At 41.9% G+C, this 25118-nt stretch overlaps 1 protein-coding gene across 1 annotated transcript in view; it reads left to right on the plus strand.

Annotated features, from left to right (window-relative positions):
• lrrc1 (leucine rich repeat containing 1) overlaps positions 1–15191 on the plus strand; it is a 41969-nt gene extending 26778 nt beyond the window's left edge. Inside the window, exons 9-14 of the mRNA XM_064950149.1 lie at positions 67–185; positions 746–829; positions 3423–3538; positions 3773–3945; positions 10763–10902; positions 13502–15191. Of these exons, the coding sequence (XP_064806221.1) occupies positions 67–185; positions 746–829; positions 3423–3538; positions 3773–3945; positions 10763–10902; positions 13502–13654 (785 nt within the window). The 3' untranslated portion in view covers positions 13655–15191. The remainder of the gene's footprint in view (positions 1–66; positions 186–745; positions 830–3422; positions 3539–3772; positions 3946–10762; positions 10903–13501) is intronic.
• The last annotated feature ends 9927 nt before the right edge of the window (positions 15192–25118 follow it).

The following is a 25118-nucleotide window of genomic DNA, read 5'->3' on the forward strand; positions in this document are numbered from 1 at the left end:
CATGCTATCCTGACTACCCTCATGTATATGTCTGCATCACAGTAAGTAAGGCTTTTTGTTTTGCAGGAAAACTAAGGCAACTGTCTATATTGAAAGCAGACCAGAATCGTCTTGCCCAGCTGCCAGAGAGCATTGGCAACTGTGAGAGTCTCACTGAACTGATGCTCACAGAGAACCAGTTACAGGTGTGTTTTTGATAGCATTGTAGTTCCTCATATATACATACTGTTGTGAGGGCAGGTTTGACCCAATTTAAGTAATGACCCAATTACTTTTCTGTTATGTAATCGAAATCTAAAGACAACGGTTTCATCCAACATCAAGAAGTTTAATTTATGTGCTAACAAGGTCAGAACATTGTTCTCTTTAGCTACTGTTGATTTCTACAGTAGTAATTACCCACCTCTGATGGCTGTGCTCTTCTGTCCTTGGAAAGACCTAAGGATCTACAGTACAGCACGACACAATTTAGTTTTCCTTCTGAAGGGATGCATCTCCTTTAATCTTGTAACCTTTGACCTTCATTATGCCCTTAGTCTTCACTTCCTAAGAGGCTAAACATCTAAGTGTGTGCCAGGGACTTATCCTCACTTTGGCACAAACAATTAGATTTGTTTATTTCATCCTGCCAGGAGGACTGTAAGTAATCCCCATGCTGGGCCACATGCCAGTCAAGTGTCACTGCTATACCCATTACTGTATGTGCAAAATGTAGTTATTTCTTACTGGTTGTTTCCCTCTTTAGAGTGTGCCAAGAAGTATTGGAAAACTAAAGAGACTCTCCAACTTCAACTGTGACAGAAACCGATTAGCATCATTACCAAAAGAGGTATGCTATAGTCTTTCCACATGTAGTAGTTTGAAGCAAATAAGCATTGTGAGACTTGTTGAGACTTGTTGCTTCAAAGGGCACCACAGTTCATAGTCTGCTACAGTTCATAGTCTGCTACAGTTCATAGTCTGCTACAGTTCATAGTCTGCTACAGTTCATAGTCTGTCTATTATGGGCTTAGATCATATCTTTATCTTGTAAATGCTTCATGTTACGAGGACATGACTCCTCTTCCTTTGTTTCTTTCTGTGATAAAATAAGGGCTTGTTTAATGGCTCAAAGTTTGACTCCATCTTCCTTTGTGATTTTACCATATTTATCACATTTGTGATGCCGCAGTGAAGTCGCTCCACAGTACATTGATTTACAACACAATCCTTGTATTATATGAAGGAGTGCACTGTTAAGACAAAAAGCAATCTGTCCCCTTGCTGCTGTGAGGTACTTTTTTTAAATTATTTCAAACGGTCACTTTCTCCAATTGACAGAACTTGTTTCCTAGCTCTGCTGTAGAAATACCCCCCCCCCCCCCCCCCCCACACACACACCAGTTTGTCTTCAATGTAGACACAGGAAATTGACTTGTGGGGGGTGGGTTTATGCGTCTGTTCTAAATGTTAGGGAACTGTCTATTTGCATGTAATGCTAAGCTAACCATTTTACCCTAAGCAAAATGCTTGTGCATGCTGTCTGAACATGCTCAGAAAAAGGCTAATGTAAACCTTGATCGCATCTCATTTTGCCTCCATGATTTACCCTGCTGCTCGGATCAATGATGTAAAATCATAGAAGCTTCAGTCATGAGTAAGTGTAATCTGGTTAGTGCATCCCCCAGTAATCACTGTGATTTGCATGCAGAATTTATCTGCACTAGACTTGACCCCTTCTGATTTTAGTGGGGATTGTGAAATGCTAATCCTCACACCTGCTAACCAGGAAATCCAGTTTCTGTGAACTGAATCTCATTCAGTAGAAGCATACAGAATGCCACTGTGGTACTATGCAGACCAATGTCGATTATCAAATTGACCTGGAGAACTCTGTCACAAAGGCCATCTCCCGCTGTGACTGTCTTCACCTAAGACATGGCTGTGCCACTCATCATTCCTGGCATGTGACTGTCTATACAGTAGCAGCTGCATGATTTTAGCTCCTAGGCTGGTGGCATGCTATCTTTTGTTTCCAGGAGATTCGAGCGCAGACAGCAAACACACTGTTTTTCCCAGACAAAACATGCAGCCCCCCCCCCCCATCCATTTCTTTTCTATTATCTTCTGCAGTGCTCTGGTGTGTTCAGCTACGGTTTATTCTCCAAGTGCTGTGTTTATTCTAGCCTCTTGTCTGTTGGAGAGAAAGCAAGCTCCCTCTGGTTAAATCTTTATCTGAAAGGCCCTTTAGTGATTGTACAATGCCACTGTGTCTCAGTCACGCAAACAGTTCAGTGTGTGAGTCCACAGCACTTGGCCCAGATAATGAATTGATAGTGTCATTGTTTTATTGTCTCAAACCGTGAATGCTGCATGACGTTTCTAATGTTAACTGTAGTCCTGGTACCAGACAAGCACTTGTTTACCACAATACCGTGGTGTTAGGTATGTGGTTGATTTTTAAATCAATATTTATGACTCATTGATAATTGGCTCAAAGTATCAAAGGCTGATATTTGCTTATTTCCATTTTAATGCAAATATTTTAACAATATTCATATTTACTTAGGAAGATATCCATAGACAAACAATGTATCTGGTATTGATGTTTGAGCGTAGGCCCATGCATGTTGTCCTTTGTATAGCCTACTTCTGAGGTAATAGCTAGACTTTGAGTAGTCTCCTTTGTAGCCTACTAACTGGGATTCCTGTTGGTATTTGGACTTCTCTTCTTCCCTCGTCGTGAACTCTTATTCACTCCAGTGAGGGCTTCAGTTTAGCCAGATCCTTTTAACATGATGAGACTCCATTACTGTATTTGGTTCCTGTTCAAGTCTGTCTGGCCACTGACTGATTTAGTTAGTAGATTAGTCTTACTACAGACCTTTAGCTGGCCCATCAGGTCCCTACTTTAACACACTAGTAATTGCAGCTAATTTTAGCTCCTAATCTGCCAAACACCTTAGCCGTTCAATACATTTTAGTTATTTAGCAGACAGACACCCTTATCCAGAGCAACTTTCCTATTTTTAATTTTTATACTAGTCCCCTGTGGGAATCAAACCCACAATCCTGGCATTGCGAGTGCCATGCTCTACCAACTAAGCCACACAGGATTTTAAATATGCCCATTTCTATGGCAAAGCTCTCAAATGCTCTGAATGGTTTACCTTTCTATGCCCATTACACTAAATGGATATTTTGAACAATGAAGGTATACACACACTCACACCATATTTTTCTGTGGTTTTGTAATGGTAAAGTAAAAATGTAATTTAGATTTTTTTTATTTTACATAAATTGGTCTAACCAAAGCTTTTTCCCTCTTCCTCCCTGCAAGATGTCGGTGTGCCTCAGAACACGGAACAAATATGCAATTGTGTGGGTGAACTAAAGGCACTGTTTTCACGTCTTGCTTGTATGTCTTTCCTACCCAAATGAAGATTGGAGGTTGCATTAGCCTGAATGTCTTCTGTGTACGAGAGAACAGGCTTACAAGGATTCCCTCTGAGATCTCTCAGGCCTCAGAGCTGCATGTGTTTGATGTCTCCGGAAATAGGTAGGCTACATTAACATTCAATGCCACTTTATTAACCTTTTTAATCATATACAATAGTCACATTTGAATATACACCAGACCCAGTAAAGCTTTTAGATGTGACTGGTGCTCACAATAAATCATAATATTTGACACCAATAGACTTGTTCTTAGCTGTCCACAAATCAATCAGGTTCACAAAACATTTTGCAATATTCTTCTGAAGCCTGTCCATACCATGTCATCTCTCTCCAGACTGCTCCACCTACCCATTTCTCTGACTGCGCTGCGACTCAAGGCACTGTGGCTGTCAGAGAACCAGTCGCAGCCTCTGCTCACCTTCCAGAATGACATAGACCCAGAGTCTGGGGAAAAGGTGCTCACCTGTGTTCTCCTGCCCCAGCAGCCTTCAGAACCAGAGAGTAAAGGTAAGGTCTTCTCGTGGTCTTCCAACTCAGTAGCCTTGTGGTTTGTGTCCGCCCTGAGATTGGAAAGTTTGGAGTTCGATCCCTGGACGAGTCACCAAAGACCTGTGAAAAATGTGACCTGATGTGTATCTGCTTGGCACTCAGCATTAAGGAGGTAGATTAGGGGTAAAGCCTGCTATAGACAGGGGTCCTGTCCAGGGGGTGTACTTGTACATATAGCTGCCTTAGGCTCCTGTTTCTGAAGCCCATCTCCCATGAGTCTTTCCACCTCGCACAATCCAAGGCTCGTGCAAGATTACTTACCCTCGGTCTGTCTGGGTTTTCCGTGCATCGGCAGGACAGAGCAGCTACATCTGGTAAGACGAGGGGCGGGGGTGTGGGTCTTTTTTGTCAATAACAGCTAGTGCGCAATGTCTAATATTAAAGAAGTCTTGAGGTATTGCTCACCTGAGGTAGAGTACCTCATGATAAGCTGTAACAAGAGTTCTTATATAAACTCAGCAAAAAAGGAAACGTCCTCTCACTGTCAGCTACGTTTATTTTCAGCAAACTTCATGTGTAACTATTTGTATGAACATAACAAGATTCAACAACTGAGACATAAACTAAACAAGTTACAGACATGTGACTAACAGAAATGGAATAATGTGTTACTGAACAAAGCAGGGGTCAAAAGTAACAGTCAGTATCTGGTGTGGCCACCAGCTGCAAAGTGAGTACTGCAGTGCATCTCCTCCTCATGGACTGAACCAAATGTGCCAGTTCTTGCTGTGAGATGTTACTTTACTCTTCCACCAAGGCACCTGCAAGTTCCCGGACATTTCTGGGGGGGAATGGCCCGAGCCCTCCGATCCAACAGGTCCCAGACGTGCGCAATGGGAATGAGATCCGGGCTCTTCACTGGTCATGGCAGAACACTGACATTTTTGTCTTGAAGGAAATCACGCACAGAACGAGCAGTATGGCTGGTGGCATTGTCATGCTGCAGGGTTATGGATAAACCTGCAGGAAGGGTACCACATGAGGGAGGAGCATGTCTTCCCTGTAACGCACAGCTTTGAGATTGCCTGCAATGACGACAAGCTCAGGCCGATTATGCTGTGACACACCGCCCCAGACCATGACGGACCCTCCACCTCCAAATCAATCCCGCTCCAGAGTACAGGCCTCGGTGTAACGCTCATTCCTTCGTTCCATAAACGCGAATCCGACCATCAACCCTGGTGAGACAAAACTGCGACTCGTCAGTGAGCACTTTTTGCCAGTCCTGTCTGGTCCAACGACAGTGGGTTTGTGTCTATAGGTGACGTTGTTGCCGGTGATGTCTGGTGAGGACCTGCCTTACAACTGGTCTACAAGCCCTCAGTCCAGCCTCTCTCAGCCTATTGCAGACAGTCTGAGCACTGATGGAGGGATTCTGCATTCCTGGTGTAACTTGGGCAGTTGTTGCCATGGTGTGATGTTCGGATGTACCAACCCTGTGCAGGTGTTGTTACACATGGTCTGCCACGGCGAGGATGATCAGCTGTCCATCCTGTCTCTCTCTGTAGCGCTGTCTTAGGCGCCTCACAGTACGGACATTTCAATCTATTGCCCTGGCCACATCTGCAGTCCTCATGCCTTGCAGCATGCCTAAGCACGTTCACAAAGATGAGCAGGGACGCTGGGCATCTTTCTTTTGGTGTTTTTCAAAGTCAGTCGATAGGCCTTTTTTAGTGTCCTAAGTTTTCATAACTATGACCTTAATTGCCTACCATCTGTAAGCTGTTAGGTCTTAACGACCGTTCCACAGGTGCATGTTCATTAATTGTTCACGGTTCATTGAACAAGCATGGGAAACAGTGTTTAAACCCTTTACAATGAAGATCTGTCAAGTTATATGGATTTTACGAATTATCTTTGAAAGACCGGTTCCTGAAAAAGGGATGTTTTTATTTTTGCTGAGTTTATATTCGTAGCTGTCTATTTAACACAACAAACCGATGCTGGCACTAAGACGGCACTCAATGAGCTGGATAAGGTTGTAAAGCAAACAAAATGCTCATCCAGAAGTGGCGCTCCTAGTGGCCGGGGACTTTAATGCAGGCAATCTTAAATCCGTTTTACCTAATTTCTACCAGCATGTCACATGTGCAACCAGAGGAGAAAAAAAAACAACCTCTAGATCACCTTTACTCCACACACACAGAGACGCATACAAAGCTCTCCTTCCCTTGGCAAATCTGACCATAATTCTATTCTCGGGATTCCTGCTTACAAGCAAAAACTAAAGCAGGAAGTACCAGTTACTCGCTCAATACAGAAGTGCTACGCTACAGGACTGTTTTGCTAGCACACTACGTATGTACGTCAGGCACAGGTGATGTTTATCTTTTTATACATGCATATAGTATATAGTTGTATATGTGTACTTTTATTATATATATGTATATGTGTGTATATGTATGTATTTATGTGTATGTATTTAGGTTTGTTCATGTATGGTTAGTATGAGTATTCATACTCAATTTACCTCACATGAAGTATGCCTATTGGTCGTAGTATGGCTATGGTTAGTATGCCAAAAGTTTATGGATGTCGTACTACAGTCAACAAAATATAAAGTATACGAGCAGTGGCCACTGTTTCCTTGCTTTTTAGGCCCCAAAAGGCAATTCTTTAGATTTGAAGAAAATGGTGGAAAATATACAACCAAAGTCTGAGAGCGGATACAAATTCTTAGCTTTAGCTATGTTCTGCAATGTAATAAAGACTTTTCAAATAAGTTACGTTATAAGTTATGTTGGCTGACAATTTGTTAGCTATGCTAACCTTACGAACAGCAAAGCATAATAAAAACCGAGCGGCTCGATTCGGTCTTATGTAGCAAAATATTATTGTTTTTTAAAAGATTTTTGTTGTTGCATTGAATAAAAGTAGAGACTCTGCGCTTAACTGGTATCATACACTACAGTTGAGGAACAATGGGGAAGTAATTCTGCTTTGTAAGTTGATAAACTTGTAACCTCACTTGAGAAAATGGCCCTCGAATGTTTTGGTAAACCTACTGGGAAGTTCTGCTTTGTCTATACCCATTCAACATTGTTCACACCCTCTTATGACTTAGCCCCACCCATCTTTTTAAGGAGTCGCATGTGAGGCCATGTACTAAACAACCAAAGATCTCAAGACTAAAGGCTGGTTTACACTATGACAGTTGCACCGACGACATTAACATTCTATTGTCGTCCAACAAACTTGTAGTTATGAAAAAGAATCAACACAAACTACAGGCTGCATATCAGCAAAATAGCGTAACTAGTGTATTTGAACACCATTTAAATGCACCTGTTTTAAAAATGTACTTAGTATTTCAATACAGAAAACCAAGCAACTAAAAGCAACATTCTAAACAATGTTTTAGTTTGTTTTTGGCTTGTTAGCTGAATAATGACCAGATCATATAGCCGACAACTTTATATAATTTGTCTTAATTAAAAAAAAAATATATATATACCACACACACACACACACACACACACGGTTGGAGTCATTAACTTGTTTTTCAACCACTCCAAGTTTCTTGTTAACAAATTATAGTTTTGGCAAATCTGTTTTGACATCTACTTTGTGCATGACAAGTAATTTTTCCAACAATTGTTTAGACAGATTATTTCACTTATAATTCACTGTCACAAATCCAGTGGGTCAGAAGTTTACATACACTAAGTTGACTGTGCCATTAAACAGCTTGGAAAATTCCAGAAAATGGTACCTGTGGATGTATTTCAAGGCCTACCTTCAAACTCAGTGCCTCTTTGCTTGACATCATGGGAAAATCAAAAGAAATCAGCCAAGACCCCAGCAAAGAAATTGTAGACCTCCAAGTCTACTTCATCCTTGGGAGCAATTTCCAAACGCCTGAAGGTACCACCTTCATCTGTACAAACAACAGTACGCAATTATAAACACCACTGTGGTGAGGAAAGTGCAAATCAATCCCAGAACAACAGCAAAGGACCTGTTGAAGATGCTGGAGGAAACGGGTACAAAAGTATCTATAGCCACAGTAAAATGAGTCCTATATCAACATAACCTGAAAGGACCCTCGGCAAGGAAGAAGCCACAGCTCCAAAACCGCCATTAAAAAAGCCAGACTACGGGTTGCAACTGCACATGGACAAAGATCATACTTTTTGGAGAAATGTCCTCTGGTCTGATGAACGTAAAATAGAACTGTTTGGCCATAATGACCATCATTATGTTTGGAGCGATAGGGGGAGGCTTGCAAGCCAAAGAATACCATCCTAACCGTGAAGAATGGGGGTGGCAGCATCATGTTGTGGGGGTGCTTTGCTGCAGGAGGGCTGGTGCACTTCACAAAATAGATGGCATCATGAGGTAGGTAAATTATATGGATATATTGAATCAACATCTCAAGACATCAGTCAGGAAGTTAAAGCTTGGTCGCAAATGGGGTCTTCCAAATGGACAATTACCCCCAAGCATACTTCCGAAGTTGTGGTAAAATGGCTTAAGGACAACAAAGTCAGGGTATTGGAGTGGCCATCACCTCAATCCCATTGAACATTTGTGGGCAAAACTGAAAAAGTGTGTGCGAGCAAGGAGGCCTACAAACCTGACTCAGTTACACCAGCTCTGTCAGGAGGAATGGGCCAAAATTCACCCAACTTATTGTGGAAGGCTTGTGGAAGGCTACCCAACATATTTGACCCAAGTTAAACAATTTAAAGGCAATACACTCAATTAGTATTTGGTAGTATGTAAACTTCTGACCCACTGGGAATGGGATGAAATAAATAAAAGCTGAAATAAATCATTCTCTCTACTATTATTTTGATATTTCACATTTTTAAAATAAAGTGGTGCTCCTAACTAACCTAAGACAGGGAATTTTTCCTAGGATTAAATGTCAGGGATTGTGATAAACTGAGTTTAAATTTATAAAGTGTATGTAAACTTCAGACTTTAACTGTGTGTGTGTATATATATATATATATATATATATATACACACACATTATATGTGTATTTATGAATGATCTATTTTACCCTCCTTTTTTCTCCCCGATTTCGATCTTTTATTGCTTCCTGAGCCAGCTGGGGAGCTGCAGCGAAGGTAGAGGCATGCGTCTTCTGAAACATGACCTGCCAAACCGCGTTTCTTAACACCCTCCCACTTAACCCAGAAGTCAAAAATCAAATCAAATACACATGGTTAGCAGATGTTGATGTGAGAGTAGCGAAATGCTTGTGCTTCTCGTTCCTACCGTGCAGTAATATCTAACAAGTAATCTAACAATTTCACAACCACCTTAAACACACAAGTGTAAAGGAATGAATATGTTCATATAAATAACTGGATGAGCGATGGCTGTGCGGCATAGGCAAGTTGCAGTAGATGGTATAGAGTACAGTATATACATGTGAGATGAGTAATGTAGGGTATATAAACATTATCATTGTTTAAAGTGACTTGTGATACATTTATTACATCCAATTTAATTATTGAGTTGTACTTTTTTGGGGATTAAAGTAGGTTCTGGTGGTGCTTTTTCTCCCAAATTTTGTGGTATCCAATTGTTAGTAGTTATCTTGTCTCATCGCTACAACTCCTGTACGGGCTCGGGAGAGACGAAGGTCGAAAGCCATGCGTCCTCAGAAACACAACCCAACCAAGCCGCACTGCTTCTTAACACCGCGCGCCTCCAACCCGTAAGGCAGCCGCACCAATGTGTCAGAGGAAACACCATGCACCTGGATACCTTGGTTGGCGCGCACTGCGCCCGGCCTGCCACAGGAGTCGCTGGTGCGCGATGAGACAAGGATATCCCTACCATCAAAACTCTTCCTAACCCGGACGACGCTAGGCCAATTGTGCGTCACCCCACGGACCTCCCGGTCGTGGCCGGCTGCGACACAGCCTGGGCGCCAACCCAGAGTCTCTGTAACTGAGCTCTACCTGTAACTGTACTGGATCTGGGCATATGCTCTAACCCCCTCCCACTCGAGGGCCAGGCCTGCTCCTTTGCTGTTTTTTTGTTTTTTTTTAATTTATTTATTTTTTACTCCAGTGGATTGGATAGCTAAAGAGGCTTAACTCCTGACTGGCCTGCAGCCATTAAAAGCCTGCTGGGTGAGGTGAAGCAAGGAGAGGCTTGCTCGCTCACTCAGCTGAGTCCTGGAATAATCTAGGCCTGATCCAATTGTTGATTGGATAAAAAATAAAATCTAACTCCACAACCTGGTTGCAGGACCCATATGTCATGTTTCTGATTTGATTCATTGAATTACTACAGTGTGTGCTCCTTGTTATGACCATCCTCCTTTAGTAATCCCTGATTTATCTCGGAATGAGAGGACTAAGTTTTTATGTTCATTTCTGTAACCCTTTGTTCATTTGCTGAGCAGCAGATGAGGATCTAAGACTTTGAAGGTCAAGTCTGTGAGCTTGAGTTGGGGGGGTGGGGGGTTAGCTTTCAGCTTGTGACTAAACTGGGATTTGAAACTTATCTACCCGCTTCCAAGCTCTCATTTATGAGCATTGTCACAAGCTGCACAAACTCTCAGCACTGTGTCATGGGACAGCTCCTCTTCGCTGACATGATTGAGAGAACCCAATCTGTTGCAGAATGAGAACACGTCATACTAAACGTATACATTTGAATCTGTTGAATTAAGGCTACCATTGTCCGTATGTGGTAGTTTTCACAGGCCTTTCATGCATGCATTTAAGCATAATTTTGAAAAGCAAATTATTGCTTAAGATGTAAATTATTAATTTCCTCTCACAACATATCTAATGTATCCTGTTTTAGGCTCAGACAACCTTGCTCGCTGTGGTGCTCTGGAGAGCCTGGTGAATGACATGGTGGATGACACCTGGGGTGACAAGGCCATGAAGAGGATCAGTGCCATCCACTTCCTGGATGAAGACGATGACGAGGATGATGAAAAGGTGAGAGGAAGGACGAGAAGTGTGTGTGTAGAGGAGCGTGTGAAGGTGAATGACAGGAGGCGATGGGGTAGAAAAGACAGAGGTCGTTTGAAACGTCATAACTGTCAAAAGGGTCGTTTGAAAATTCAAAACTGTCACCACTCATGGGTCGTTTGAAATGTCAAAACTGGCGGGGCGCCAATCACTAAACAAAGAAAGAGATGCCGCTTGCATTAATGTTCAACTAATATAAAGCTATAGTCATTGAGTCCCTTAACTGGTTGAAAACTACATTTCATCTTTTAGATCTTTTGAATTATGTCCAAGTGTACACTGAGTATACAAAACATTAAGAACAGCTGCTCTTTCCATGACAGCCTGACCTGGTGAATCCAAATAAAATCTATTATTCCTTATTGATGTCACTTGTTAAATCCACTTAATCAGTGTAGCTGAAGGGGGGGGGGGGTGTTATATAACGATTTCAGACTTTTGATTGTGTATGTGTGCTATTCAGAGGGTGAAAGGTCAAGACAAAATATTTATGGGGCTTTGAACGGGGTACGGTAGTAGGTGCCAGGCATGCTGGTTTGTGTCAAGAACTGCAATTCTCCTGGGTTTTTCACGCTCAACAATTTCCCGTGTGTATCAAGAATGGGCTGCCATCCAAAGGACATCCAGCCAACTTGACACATCTTTGGGAAGCAATAGTCAACATGGGCAGCATCCCTGTGGAACGCTTTAGACACCTTGTAGAGTCCATGCCCCTAAACATTTAGGGCAAAAAATAACATATACAGTGCCTTCGGAAAATACTCAGACTGCTAGACTTATTCCACATTTTGTTACGTTACAGCCTTATTCTAAAATTGAATAAAGAAATACAAATCCTCAAATCTACACACACTACCCCATCATGACAAAGAAAAACAGGTTTTCAGAAATTTTTGCAAATGTATTTAAAATCATAACCATTCAGACCCTTTGCCATGAGACTCGAAATTGAGCACAGGTGCAACCTGTTTCCATTGATCATCCTTCAGATGTTTCTACAACTTGATTAACTTGTGGTAAATTCAATTGATTGGACATGATTTGGGAAGAAACACACCTGTCTATATAAGGTCCCACAGTTGACAGTGCATGTCAGAGAAAAAACCAAGCCATGAAGTCAAAGGAATTGTCCGTAGAGCTCAGATACAGGATTGTGTCGAAGCACAGATCTAGGGAAGGGGGTGGCAAAACATTTCTGCAGCATTGAAGATCCTCAAGATCAGAGGCCTCATCCTTAAATGGAATAAGTTTGGAATCACCAAGACTCTTCCTAGAGCTGGACGTCCGGCCAATTCCCTTCTTGCTTGACGGTACTGTCGCTGCTGTGCCAGGTCCTTGGCAATGAATTCCCGTTCCTGTAGAGCTCTACGGGCCTGCACATCCAATAGGTGACATCCTTCATCAGCCTGTCGTTCTTCCTGGAGACCCCTTTTCCGTCCCAAAGCAGTTTCCGGTCCTTGGCTCAGAGGGGCTGGTTGATGGCTGACACGTACAGTTGATCCATCAACACTTTGAGCTCTGGTGGACTTGCCCTTTGATGTCGGAAACTCAACCACATAATCCTTAAAATAACCAAGTTGCTTGCCTTGTTCTTCTGGTGCTGCTGGTGGTTGAGGATGAAGCCTTTGTTGCTTTAGGCTTAGCTCCTAGATCTTTTCTTTGTTCCAAGACCTTTCCCTCAGCTGCTCTTTCCTCCTCTCTCCTTCCTTCCAGTGGAGACAATTCTTCCTTCTCCTCATCCATTTCCTTTTCACCTGTCTTTGGTTCAGTCATCAATCGGCTCGAAAGATTAGTGGAATCTGTGTGGGTAGCTGGACAGGTAGGATGACTGACAGTAAAGGTGAACAGGTGGTCACGTGTCAGGTGACACAGGAATGGATGAACCTGAGGCAGGAATTCCTTTAACCATAAAGTGGTATATTTACTGAGTAGTCTGTGCTGCATCACAAAGGAAACAGAATAACAGGTATCCAATCAAATCCATAATCACACATAACAATCATTCATTATTAACATAATTAGGGGATTCAGCAATCCAGGTCATTAAGTCAATAGGAATCATCCTAGAGTCATTTAGGCTTTTAACTATTTATCATGATCATGAGAAGAATGAATAACCGATCACTGTTTGTATTAATCTATAATCCCCATTTAGTTTATCAGAATCGATCAGTTCAGCAAACAATGACGTTTCATATTTCTCCCTTTCAAGTGTCTTCATGTGTACATGTAATTTCATTACATATGAAACCATATATCGATGGCATAATTGGCCTGTGATGATCCGTAGGGCCGTGATCATTGACCATTCACATTACACAATAGGTTTGAAGCGTGCGCTCCAAGCCGCGCTCATAACTATAAACAATAACTGATGTAGATTGAGGATTTATTTTTATGTAATCCATTTTAGAATAAGGCTGTAATGTAACAAAATGTGAGAAAAAAATCAAGGGGTCTGAATACTTTCCAAATGCACTGTAATGCACGGCAAAATGAGATATCTGTTGTAGAATCTGGCAGTCTTTCTGTTTCTCTTCACTGTTCCTCTGTCTCCTCCCTACAGGGAAGGCTGATGCGACAAGCCACTCCTCACCCAGGTGAGTTAAAGACTATGAAGAAAGCGGTGGAGAACCTCCGCAACGACCTGAACGCTGCCAAAGCTCTGGATTCCAACAAAAACGAGGTCAATAACACTACAGTCACCACGTCTGTGTGACTTCTACCTCAGAAACATCTCCTGTGTCTCTCGCCATGTTCTTCTGCACCACCACCAGAACCTACTTTAATCCCACAAACCCCTCCTGCGGCCTCCCTACCTAGCCCTCCTGCGGCCTCCCTACCTAGCCCTCCTGCGGCCTCCCTACCTAGCCCTCCTGCGGCCTCCCTACCTAGCCCTCCTGCGGCTCAACCCTGGGACTCTGCTGTGATCCTTTTGTCCAGTACCTTACTTCATCTCCAATACACACCATGGTATCTGGCTCAGACTACCAGGGCCCATGTGCCTTTTCAAACTGTTGTGCTATATTTTTTAACATAGCAATAATCTGCATAGGTGTGGTCCTTTTCAAAGACATTTGAAAAATGTTGCTTTTTAAAGATTTATTTCTACATTTCTTTGTAAATGGACAATAGGTAGTTGCACTACTGTAAGTCTTTAGTATGTTAAATATTGTTGACATCTTCATAAATATTATATTTGTTTTATTTTTTAGAACACTGGGTGAATATTTTTTTTTCGAAAATTTCGGGATACTTGACCAACTGATTTAAGGATTACTGTATAGTCATTTTGTGAATATTGATAATTTTATACTTTTTGGCAGCTCAGATGGTGTAAATTAAAACAATGTATAGCAAGTTTCTTAATCTATGGCAGAATTGTTCTAAACGTTATTACTTTGTATGTATTTTATTTCCTTTTAAGTAAAGAAATGAACAAAAATGCAGTTGCTAATGTCTTATCGTAATTGACTTTGGATGGATAGACGGCCTCGACTCTTTTCTATGCCATTGTTTAACTTCTTAATCAAATCCTAAACAAATTTTGATATAGACATGTTTTGTAATTAAGGGCTAGTACAGTGAGCAACGTGTACCTTAACCACAACAGATTGAGTGGAAGTGACAGGGCTGTCTTACTTTCTTTTATTGCGCTTCACTGCTTTGAAATGTTTTCTTAAGTAGATACTGGGCGGCAGGTAGCGTAGCGGTTAAGTGTTGGGCCAGTAACCGAAGGGTTGCTGATTTGAATCCCTGAGTCGACTAAGGAACAAACAAAATCGGTGACCTTGAGCAAGGCACTTAACCCTAATTGGTCCTCTAAGTCACTCTGGATAAGAGCATCTGCTCAATGACTAAAATGTAAATACTTTATCAGAAACTGCAGAATTTTTCAATGTCTATTTCTCTTTTAACACATGTGCATTGGACTTTCAATGGCCAATTTCATTTCACGCAAAAGGAAATGAGGACCATGGTGGAATCGTTTGGAAAATGCAGTTTAAGCATGAACTCATGCACTTAGTTTTTTTGTCTTAATAAAAACAATTTGTTGTTCAAATGGTATACGATAACAATGATTTAAGTTTTCTGTTGTATTACCAGGAGGAACATTTGTTTTATCTTTATTTATACATTATTTTCTTTAGTTATCAAGCTGCACATAAACACAATCTCAAATAGGCACGGACACTGAGCCTACAGATTTGGATGCCTTTTACCCACTGATAAAATTAAAGGGGTTTAAAACTAAACATGATTCGTTATTTCTTAAACACGTTTTCTGTTGTCCGTTAGCCCTTTCTAGGTTTTCACCCTGTCAAATCATAAACGCCATGCAATAAAATGTGTATTTGCCGTTAATTGGATTAGGTTACACTTTAAAGGAAATCGCTCCTACTTTGTTTTGTCATCGCCCATTTGATAAGTACTCATCAGGGTGGTCACTGATAATATCAGTACTTTCCCCTCACCCATTATTCTCCTGTTCTGTCTTATTGCATGATGTGTGTGTGTCAGTGTGTATACAATGCATTTGGAATGCATTCCGAGCCCTTGACTTTTTCCACATTTTGTTACGTTACAGCCTTATTCAAAAATGTATTACATTTTTTCCCCTCATCAATGACCGCAAAAACAGGTTTTTAGAAATGTTTGCAAATGTAGAACAGAAACCTTATTTACATAAATATTCAGACCCTTTGCTATGAGACTTGAAATTGAGCTCCGGTGCATCCTGTTTCCATCCACTTGTGGTAAATTCAATTGATTGGAAATGTTTTGGAAAGGCACACACCTGTCAATATAAGGTCCCACAGTTGACAGTGCATGTCAGCGCAAAAACAAAGCCATGAAGTTGAAGGAATTGTCCATAGAGCTCCGAGACAGGATTGTGTCTAGACACAGATCTGGGGAAGGGTACCAAAAAATGTTTGCAGCATTGAAGGTCCCCAAGAACACAGTGGCCTCCATCATTCTTAAGTGGAAAAAGTTTGGAACCACCAAAACTCCTAGCGCTGGCCACCCGGCCAAACTGGGCAATCGGGGGATAAGGGCCTTGGTCAGTGAGGTGACCAAGAACCCGATGGGCTCTCTGACAGAGTTCCTCTGTGGAGATGGGAGTACCTTTCAGAAGGACAACCGTCTCTGCAGCAGTCAACCAATCAGGCCTTTATGATAGGGTGGCCAGGCGCAAGCCATTCCTCAGTAAAAGGCACATGACAGCCCGTTTGGAGTTCGCCAAAAGGCACCTAAAGGACTCAGACCATGAGAGACATTATTCTCTGGTCTGATGAAAGCAAAATTGAACTACTTGGCCTGAATGCCAAGTGTCATGTCTGGTAGAAATCTGGCACCATCCCTATGTGAAGCATGGTGGTGGCAGCATCATGTTGTGGGGATGTTTTTCAGCAGCAGGGACTGGGAGACTAGTCAGGATCGAGTGAAAGATGAACAAAGCAAAGTAGGGAGAGATCCTTGATGAAAACCTGTTCCAGAGCGCTCAGGACCTCAGATTGGGGAAAAGGTTAACCTTCCTACAGGGCAACGACTAAGCACACAGCCATGACAACGCAGGAGTGGTTTCGGGACAAGTTTCTGTATGTCCTTGAGTGGCCCAGCTGGAGCCCAGACGTGAATACGTTCAAACATCTCTGGAGAGACCTGAAAATAGCTGTGCACAATTTATTTTTTTACTGTTTTTGCTTCGTAATTATGGGGTATTGTGTGTATATTGAGAAAAAACAATTGAATCAATTTTAGAACAAGGCTGTAATGTAACAAACTGTGGAAAAAGTCACGGGGTCTGAATTCTTTCCAAATGCACTGTAGTATAAAACACCCCACCTGTCTTCAATGGAGAGGATAGGTATGCACTTTTAATAGCCTTCTTCACAACAATTGAACCGCTCTCCTTGAAGTTCTTGATGATCTGATAAATGAGTGATTTAGGTGCAATATTACTGGCAGCAATATCCTTGACTGTAAAGCCCTTTTTGTGCAAAGCAATGATGACGGCACGTTTTTCCTTGCAGGTAACCATGGTTGACAGAGGAAGAACAATGATTCCAAGGCCCACCCTCCTTTTGAAGCTTCTAGTCTGTTATTCAAACTCAATCAGCATGACATAGTGATCTCCAGCCTTGTCCTCGTCAACACTCACACTTGTGTTAACGAGAGAATCGCTGACATGATGTCAGCTGGTCCTTTTGTGGCAGGGCTGAAATGCAGTGGAAATGTTTTTCGGGGATTCAGTTCATTTGCTTGGCAAAGAGGGACTTTGCAATTTATTGCATTTTGTCTGATCACTCTTCATAACATTCTGGAGTATATGCAAGTTGACCTCATACAAACTGAGGCAGCAGACTTTGTGAAAATTAATGTTTGTGTCATTCTCAAAACTTCTGGCCATGACTGTACATCCCTGGTACTGTTTGAATGATTTTCAATTATGTCACCCTGGTTCTGAAGTGGTCTGGTCCTTTGTAGATAACCAATGGAATTGTGTAGCTTACTACTTTTCCTTCTCATCCATTTTGTAAAGGAAGTGTGTACATCTCCCAAAGGAACTTTCTCTCTGATATCTTCATTCCTGGAAAGGCGGTGCTCCTCACCATTTCCTGCCGTGCCAGTAGACTTCTAATTTATTCAGTCATTTAGACTGCTCCACTATCTCCTTGGGCAGAACATTGGCAATGGTGAACATGTTGCTTTGCCTCTGAAACCTCTCGGAAATTAAATACAATAATTTCTGATAAATATGTGAAGGCTTGGGGCTGTCGTGACTAGCACTAAATTGCATGAGCATGCAGTTATCAGGTGGACTTAACAAGAATGCAAAAATTAATTTGGACTGGGAAACAAAGTGAGCATTCATCCAAAGTGAATACTGATATACCGTCTGGTAATAAGATGGGTTTAGCATCTGCAGATCATTTCACAAGATCTCATACTAATTATTTCTGAAAACAAGACCGATATACTGTACTGCTAAATGACATCATATTCCTCTTCAGGCATTATTGCGTACATACTGAGTTCATGGTACTGAGGTTCCATGGACCACTTTCATCCTTCAGAAAGACATATTTGATTGGAGCATTATAAGGGACAATGCTGTAGTGGTACATTTGATGTAGATCATAATCCAATGTAAATTATTGTTGCATAACAATACATAATCTAACAATTCACTTTTCTGGGTTAAATTGTTGTTTAGGTAATGTGCATCAAGATTCACCCTGGCTTTGTATTCTTATTGTGCAATAACTGGTGGGTTTATATATTTTTGAAGAGCAATTGGAATGCACAATATGAAACAGATTTTTGGCCCGCACACATTTCTGCTTATGAATTTAAGAATAAGATAAGATAAGAAAACGCAGCTTGTAAGCATGCTCTCAGAGCGAATTGTTGCTGTAAGGTATGTACAAATGTTTCATTTGTTAAGGTGCCTTCCCTAGTCTAGAACTGTGCACTAGTCAATTTAAAATGAGATGACAAAAAAAGAGAGACAATTTAAAAGGAGATTAATTTCTCGATTTAACCATGAAGTGTAATATCAATGAGCAAATTCAGCTCCGATTCACAATTGTACTGCAATCGGCAAACATTGTAGACTTGAGTAATCATAACGTCGGTAGCTATGCGGGATCTTTTCTGACTCCAGGGGTATAGAAATGCTCAGGCTAACGCGTCCTCCAGTCGCAGCAGTAGCCACAACTGGCCTGCGCAGGGTGGCAGCCTCCAAGAAGCTCCTGCATGGGGGCCTCAACCTGTTCCCCGTCTACGACAGTGTGAGGGGACTTCAGTCCAGAGAAGGATGCTGAGCAGATGGAAGAACAGCTTGAAGACGTGAGCCTGCTCTTCTGTTTAACTTATCTGTCTTGCTTTACTTAGCATTGATGTCTCACTTTTACTATGTCCCATGCATTGGGTGTTTTTCTTTCTTTTTCAATCAACCAACAAAGCACATTCCACTTTCACTGATGTGACAGACTTAAAAATAAAAAATAATTTAAAATAAATGTAAAAACAGAACCTTGCAGCAGCACTATCAAGATTCTTAGTAGCTTTTTCCAGCCTTATTTGCTTGTTGTCTCAGCTAATTTATTTTTTACAGCACCTTACACAACATGTGCTCATTTCCCTAATCACCCCATTCACTCTGTCCAATTTGAAATATAGTTGAGCAGTGGAGACCAGAGTCTCTCAAACTTGGGCTGTCTCTTGCGGAGGTCATAAGTGAGCTTTTCAAGAGGAAGAAAGTCAACAATCTGGTTAATCCACATTTTAAATGTAGAAGTATTAGAAGAATACATTTCTTAGCATGTGATAGTCATAAAAACATTTTCTCTGCCAGGATCAAGAATAAAATCCTGCTGGGCATTAAGAAGATAGACACACAGGGTCATATCAAACTGTACATCTAGTATTTTCTGTGCACCAGTATGTATATATTTGCAAAATCCGGCAATCTCTCTACAACTCCAAAATACATGCATATAGGTTCCAATTTCAGAGGTACATGTTTTACAGTTACGAGAAATGTCTCTTCATTCTATGGAGTCTCATTGCGGTGTAATTAGATTCTTTCAGTTTTATTTTTTATTATTTTTATTTCACCTTTATTTAACCAGTTGAGAACAAGTTCTCATTTGCAACTGCGACCTGGCCAAGATAAAGCATAGCAGTGTGAACAGACAACACAGAGTTACACATGGAGTAAACAATTAACAAGTCAATAACACAGTAGAAAAAAAAGAGTCTATATACATTGTGTGCAAAAGGCATGAGGAGGTAGGCGAATAATTACAATTTTGCAGATTAACACTGGAGTGATAAATGATCAGATAGAGATATTGGTGTGCAAAAGAGCAGAAAAGTAAATAAATATAAACAGTATGGGGATGAGGTAGGTCAAATTGGGTGGGCTATTTACCGATAGTCTATGTACAGCTGCAGCGATCGGTTAGCTGCTCAGATAGCAGATGTTTGAAGTTGGTGAGGGAGATAAAAGTCTCCAACTTCAGCGATTTTTGCAATTCGTTCCAGTCACAGGCAGCAGAGAACTGGAACGAAAGGCGGCCAAATGAGGTGTTGGCTTTAGGGATGATCAGTGAGATACACCTGCTGGAGCGTGTGCTACGGGTGGGTGTTGCCATCGTGACCAGTGAACTGAGATAAAGCGGAGCTTTACCTAGCATGGACTTGTAGATGACCTGGAGCCAGTGCGTCTGGCGACGAATATGTAGCGAGGGCCAGCCGACTAGAGCATACAGGTCGCAGTGGTGGGTGGTATAAGGTGCTTTAGTAACAAAACGGATGGCACTGTGATAAACTGCATCCAGTTTGCTGAGTAGAGTATTGAAAGCTATTTTGCAGATGACATCGCCGAAGTCGAGGATCGGTAGGAGTCAGTTTTACTAGGGTAAGTTTGGCGGCGTGAGTGAAGGAGGCTTTGCTGCGGAATAGAAAGCTGATTCTAGATTTGATTTTAGATTGGAGATGTTTGATATGAGTCTGGAAGGAGAGTTTACAGTAGCCAGAAACCTAGGTACTTATAGATGTCCACATATTCTAGGTCGGAACCATCCAGGGTGGTGATGCTAGTCGGGGGTGCGGGTGCAGGCAGCGAACGGTTGAAAAGCATGCATTTGGTTTTACTAGCGTTTAAGAGCAGTTGGAGGCCACGGAAGGAGTGTTGTATGGCATTGAAGCTCGTTTGGAGGTTAGTTAGCACAGTGTCCAAGGACGGGCCGGAAGTATACAGAATGGTGTCGTCTGCGTAGAGGTGGATCAGGGAATCGCCCGCAGCAAGAGCCACATCATTGATATATACAGAGAAAAGAGTCGGCCCGAGAATTGAACCCTATGGCACCCCCAGAGAGACTGCCAGAGGACCGGACAGCATGCCCTCCGATTTGACACACTGAACTCTGTCTGCAAAGTAGTTGGTGAACCAGGCAAGGCAGTCATCAGAAAAACTGAGGCTACTGAGTCTGCCATTTTTTTACATTGGTAGAGGAGCAGTATACCCTGTCGCAAACCTCCGCCCATAACTCATCACTGATAGTCCTTTCCCCAGATTATTTTTAAAGGAGTCGAGGAGCCTGCTTTCTCAGAAAGGAGTCTATAGATATAGGAGATTTTGACTTTAATGGAATGTGCTGTAGCAAGAAGGGTTTCAACTTCATTCAGCTGAGCTCTTAAACCTCCTCTTGGAAGTAAACGAGGAAGTATTTTTCTTTCTGTCTTTAGTAAGGCAAGATTTAAAAAAGAATACAGTGTACTGAAGGTGCTGAAAGTCTCTCTCTCTCTCTCTGAGAGGGGATGCCCTGTAGGTTCTGTCACCACAAAGGAGACATCCGGGAGGACAGGAAACTGCAGAGCTCAGCATGCAGGGTCCAGTCGCCCCACATAGCCCTGAAAGCCTCGCTACCTCTGGGAAACTGGGCAAGCTGGGGCTGCTGACAGGACCTCCTCACGCGAATCGGTCATCTCCAAAGTGCCCTTAATAGTAAATCTGCACACCTTATAATACAGTGCATTTGGAAAGTATTCAGACCCCTTGACTTTTCCCACATTTTGTTACATTACAGCCTTATTCTAAAATGTATTAAATAGTTCTCACAATACCCCATAATGACAAAGCAAAAACATGTTCTTAGAAATTTTAGCACATTTATTTTACAAAACGGAAATATCACATTAACAAAAAAACATTTCAAATATGGCTTTAACGTAAAACAAAATGTGGAAAAAGTCAAGGGGTCTGAATACTTTCCGAATGCACTGTATATTCATGTCAACAACATCAATTCCTATTAGTGCTACAATGGAAGTCGCATAGAATAGAAGCATTCTGCTCTCTGTGGTAGAGATATACTCTAACTTTTCTTTCTGTATGCAGGCCAAGTTCTTTCTGTTGGTAGCTCTGCTGAGAAATAGGCTCATTTGCGCTGTGTGTTTTTCCCCACTTCCTAGACTGCCCCCATAGGGGCTAGGAATCAGCATTGCAGGAGGGGTGGGCTTTTTGCCTTACAAGGAGCATGACAAGGTGAGCCTCATCTCAGGAGCAGCAGAGCTGTCAGACTTGATGCAGCACTGTTGCAACCCCAATCGGAGCACCACACCTCTTGCATGATAAGGGTAGCTAATAATAATCATATCTGTGGAGTGGCATTTATAAATGGCAGGAATGTTGCCAGCAGTAATATAGCTAAATATTTACCTAGGCAGTTGATATTTCAGTTCAGTGTTAGTGCTCAGCTGACATATTTCAGATGCAGACATATTCAAATTCACATCAGAGGATTGGCTGTGAAGAGAAACCACAGCTGATTAAAACAATTCCCTTGGTCGAGTTCGCCATTACCTTCCAGTTATTGTAGCCCACTTTTACTATAGTGTATTCCCTTTTCAAAGCATCTTTATTTCCAATGTGTCGAGAGGAGCGCCATCGGAAAAGGCAGGGATCCACATTGCTGGAGGTTGGACCCAAATATCCTCCCATGTTGTAGGCCCTGTAGTTTCAGCCTGTTTATTTCCATGTAGCTTCAATGACCACCAGATTATAAATCAACAGTGTACATCCCCCCTATACCAGGCCCATTGCAATTCACCTCCTGGCCAGAGGGGAGCGGCATTAGACAGACACAAATGTATAAACTGTGGTCTGCAGAGGTTACAGCTACAAAGGAGTTATGCTGGTTAGTAGAAACAAATATTTATCTCTTAAAAACAAGTATTCAAAAATATCTATTTCTATGGTAAGTATCAAAATGAGTGATATTGGTCAAAGAGTTGTCCTTTCATCATTTGCACTGCACTGAAAATGAAATCTCAAACTCTTAGACCAAATGTTGCTCTGTATAATCTATTGCGGGCCTACAAATACACCTGTTTTTTTTCAGTGAATAAATACTTTGAGGCGATAGCTTTTATTTCCCACCCCGACCCCTGCTTCTACTTTTGCTGGTGTCCAACTGTATAATTTGTCACTTATCCATCCAGGTCAACGGCCTGGACATGCAAGTGGTCAACCACCACGAAGCTGTCACCGCCCTGAGGAATACTGGGAGCTGCATCAAGATGAAAGTCATGAGGGAGAGAGCCATCCCGTGCCTCGATGCCTGCCGGGCCCAGCAGGAAAGCGCTGTTGCTGTCACCACGGAGACAGGCATTCTCATGAGCTGGCAGCTTGTTGACCAGGAGGAAGGACGCCAGCAACCCAAAGCCCAGCAGCCAGGTCCGGCGCACGCTGTGGACTGTAGCCTGACCAAAAGGATTGAGACTGTGGTCTCTAAAGGCAACGGAGTGGTGGGTGGAGTTTGCCACTCCAATGGCTCAAGGTATAATTGTGTTGGCAAAATAAAAGTGAGGCAGAATAGAATCCTAGGTTGGGTATTGTCTTTTTAAAATGACCCCAATATAATGTCTTGTTTTTTCAGAACATTCTCTCCATCTATATAGATTATGGCAGCGTTTCCCAAACTCGGTCCTCGGCACCCCAAAGGGTGCACATTTTGGTTTTTGCCCTAACACTACAAGCTGATTCAAAGAGGGATGATTAGTGGATTATTCAAATCAGATAAAAAAAATTAAAAAAAACCTTTGTTATGGTCTTCATGATTGTTCATGTCTTTGGTTCTTCTCAGCCTGATCTGGAGACTGTCCTTAATTGGTCATTTTTTGAACAAGAACCGGAGACCTCGTTTAAAAGCCATGCACTTGAAGTGGTGAAAAAATAGCATGACGGTAAGCAAAATGCTTTCTCAGGGGTCTAAAAAACATGCCCTTTCTTCACCCCCTCTCCTTTATCTGTCTGACAAACTGACCTGGGAAGATCCAGCTGGTGGAAGCTCATCATTAGGCTGGTTTTCACCTGGTCAAGTCTTTTCCAATCAGTCGAGATAAGGAGGCGAAGGGAGGACAGACCAATCACATTTTTTGAAAGAGCCTTGAAAGAGTTTCTAATGCAATCTTTGAAACTTGTCATCGCATGGTGTCCCATACACCCTGTTGCGGGATAACTTTCCTGCAATGCAGGAAGTGTAAAAGTTGCAGTGTATTTTAGGTTTAAAAAGGCTTCTGAAGTTTGTAATTTCCAGTTTGAAATTTCAGACTTGATTTTCACTTATGAAAAATGTATCAAACCCTACAACATCCATTAGATATAATCCACATAATACTGTAATTCACATTTCCAGTTGCTGAAGGATTATTCTCCTGCTTTAGCAAACTGGCTCAAATTAAGATCCTGCATCTATATGCTCTTGTTGGCCCCTTATCAAATGACCTTAACTGGATTGTTCAATTCAAAAGTGTGTCAGAAGTGTTCCATGCTCAGAAGTGGTGTAATTCCAAGTTGAAGCCGTGACCCACCCCATCTGTTGTTTAGATGCAGCAATAGTATCCTTCAACCCCAGATTAATTGAAAAGATACCCACTGTCAAATTTCCCAAAAAATGTTCAGTGCCTCTTTGCCATTCATTTTGGGATTAGGGCTCCCGAGTGGTGCAGCGATCTAAGGTGAGGCATCCCTGGTTCGAATCCAGGCTGCATCACACCCGGCTGTGATTGGGAGTCCCATAGGGTGGCGCACAATTGGCCTGGGGTAGGCCATTACTGTAAATAAGAATTTGTACTTAACTGACTTGCCTGGTTGAATAAAGGTTCAATAAATAAATTAAATTAGGGGGTAAATCTGGATCTAGACAACAGATGAAGTGAGACGTGGACTCATCTTGACAATTGTGAAGTTCTAGTTGTGAAATGCCAGTATGCTGTCAAACTAGATGATTTACCGATCATCCATTTTATTTCCCACCCAATCATGTTCAATTCCTGGGTATCCACTGCTAGATACCTCAGATTATTCCCCCCCTCTTCCTCAGACAATGATATGGAGCCCTTGACACAGAACGCTGACAGGGAGGCATTAGACCGCCACAGGATCCAGACGGCCACATCCACTCTAACAGTGCTTTACTATCCCCCCTGACCACATGCCTAAGGTTTGCATGCAAACAATGTTGACAACAACTGACTTGTTGCACACAACGGTCTCTCCTTACCTTTGTATTGACTTGTAAGATATTCCAACTAAAGATATGTTCATGTAAGTAAAAATTGGCAGTTGTCATTACATTGCTATTTTGGGAGAATTTACAATGCTGTTC

Source organism: Oncorhynchus masou, chromosome 31 (genome assembly GCF_036934945.1).
Source record: "Oncorhynchus masou masou isolate Uvic2021 chromosome 31, UVic_Omas_1.1, whole genome shotgun sequence".
In the NCBI taxonomy this organism is placed as follows: domain Eukaryota; kingdom Metazoa; phylum Chordata; class Actinopteri; order Salmoniformes; family Salmonidae; genus Oncorhynchus; species Oncorhynchus masou.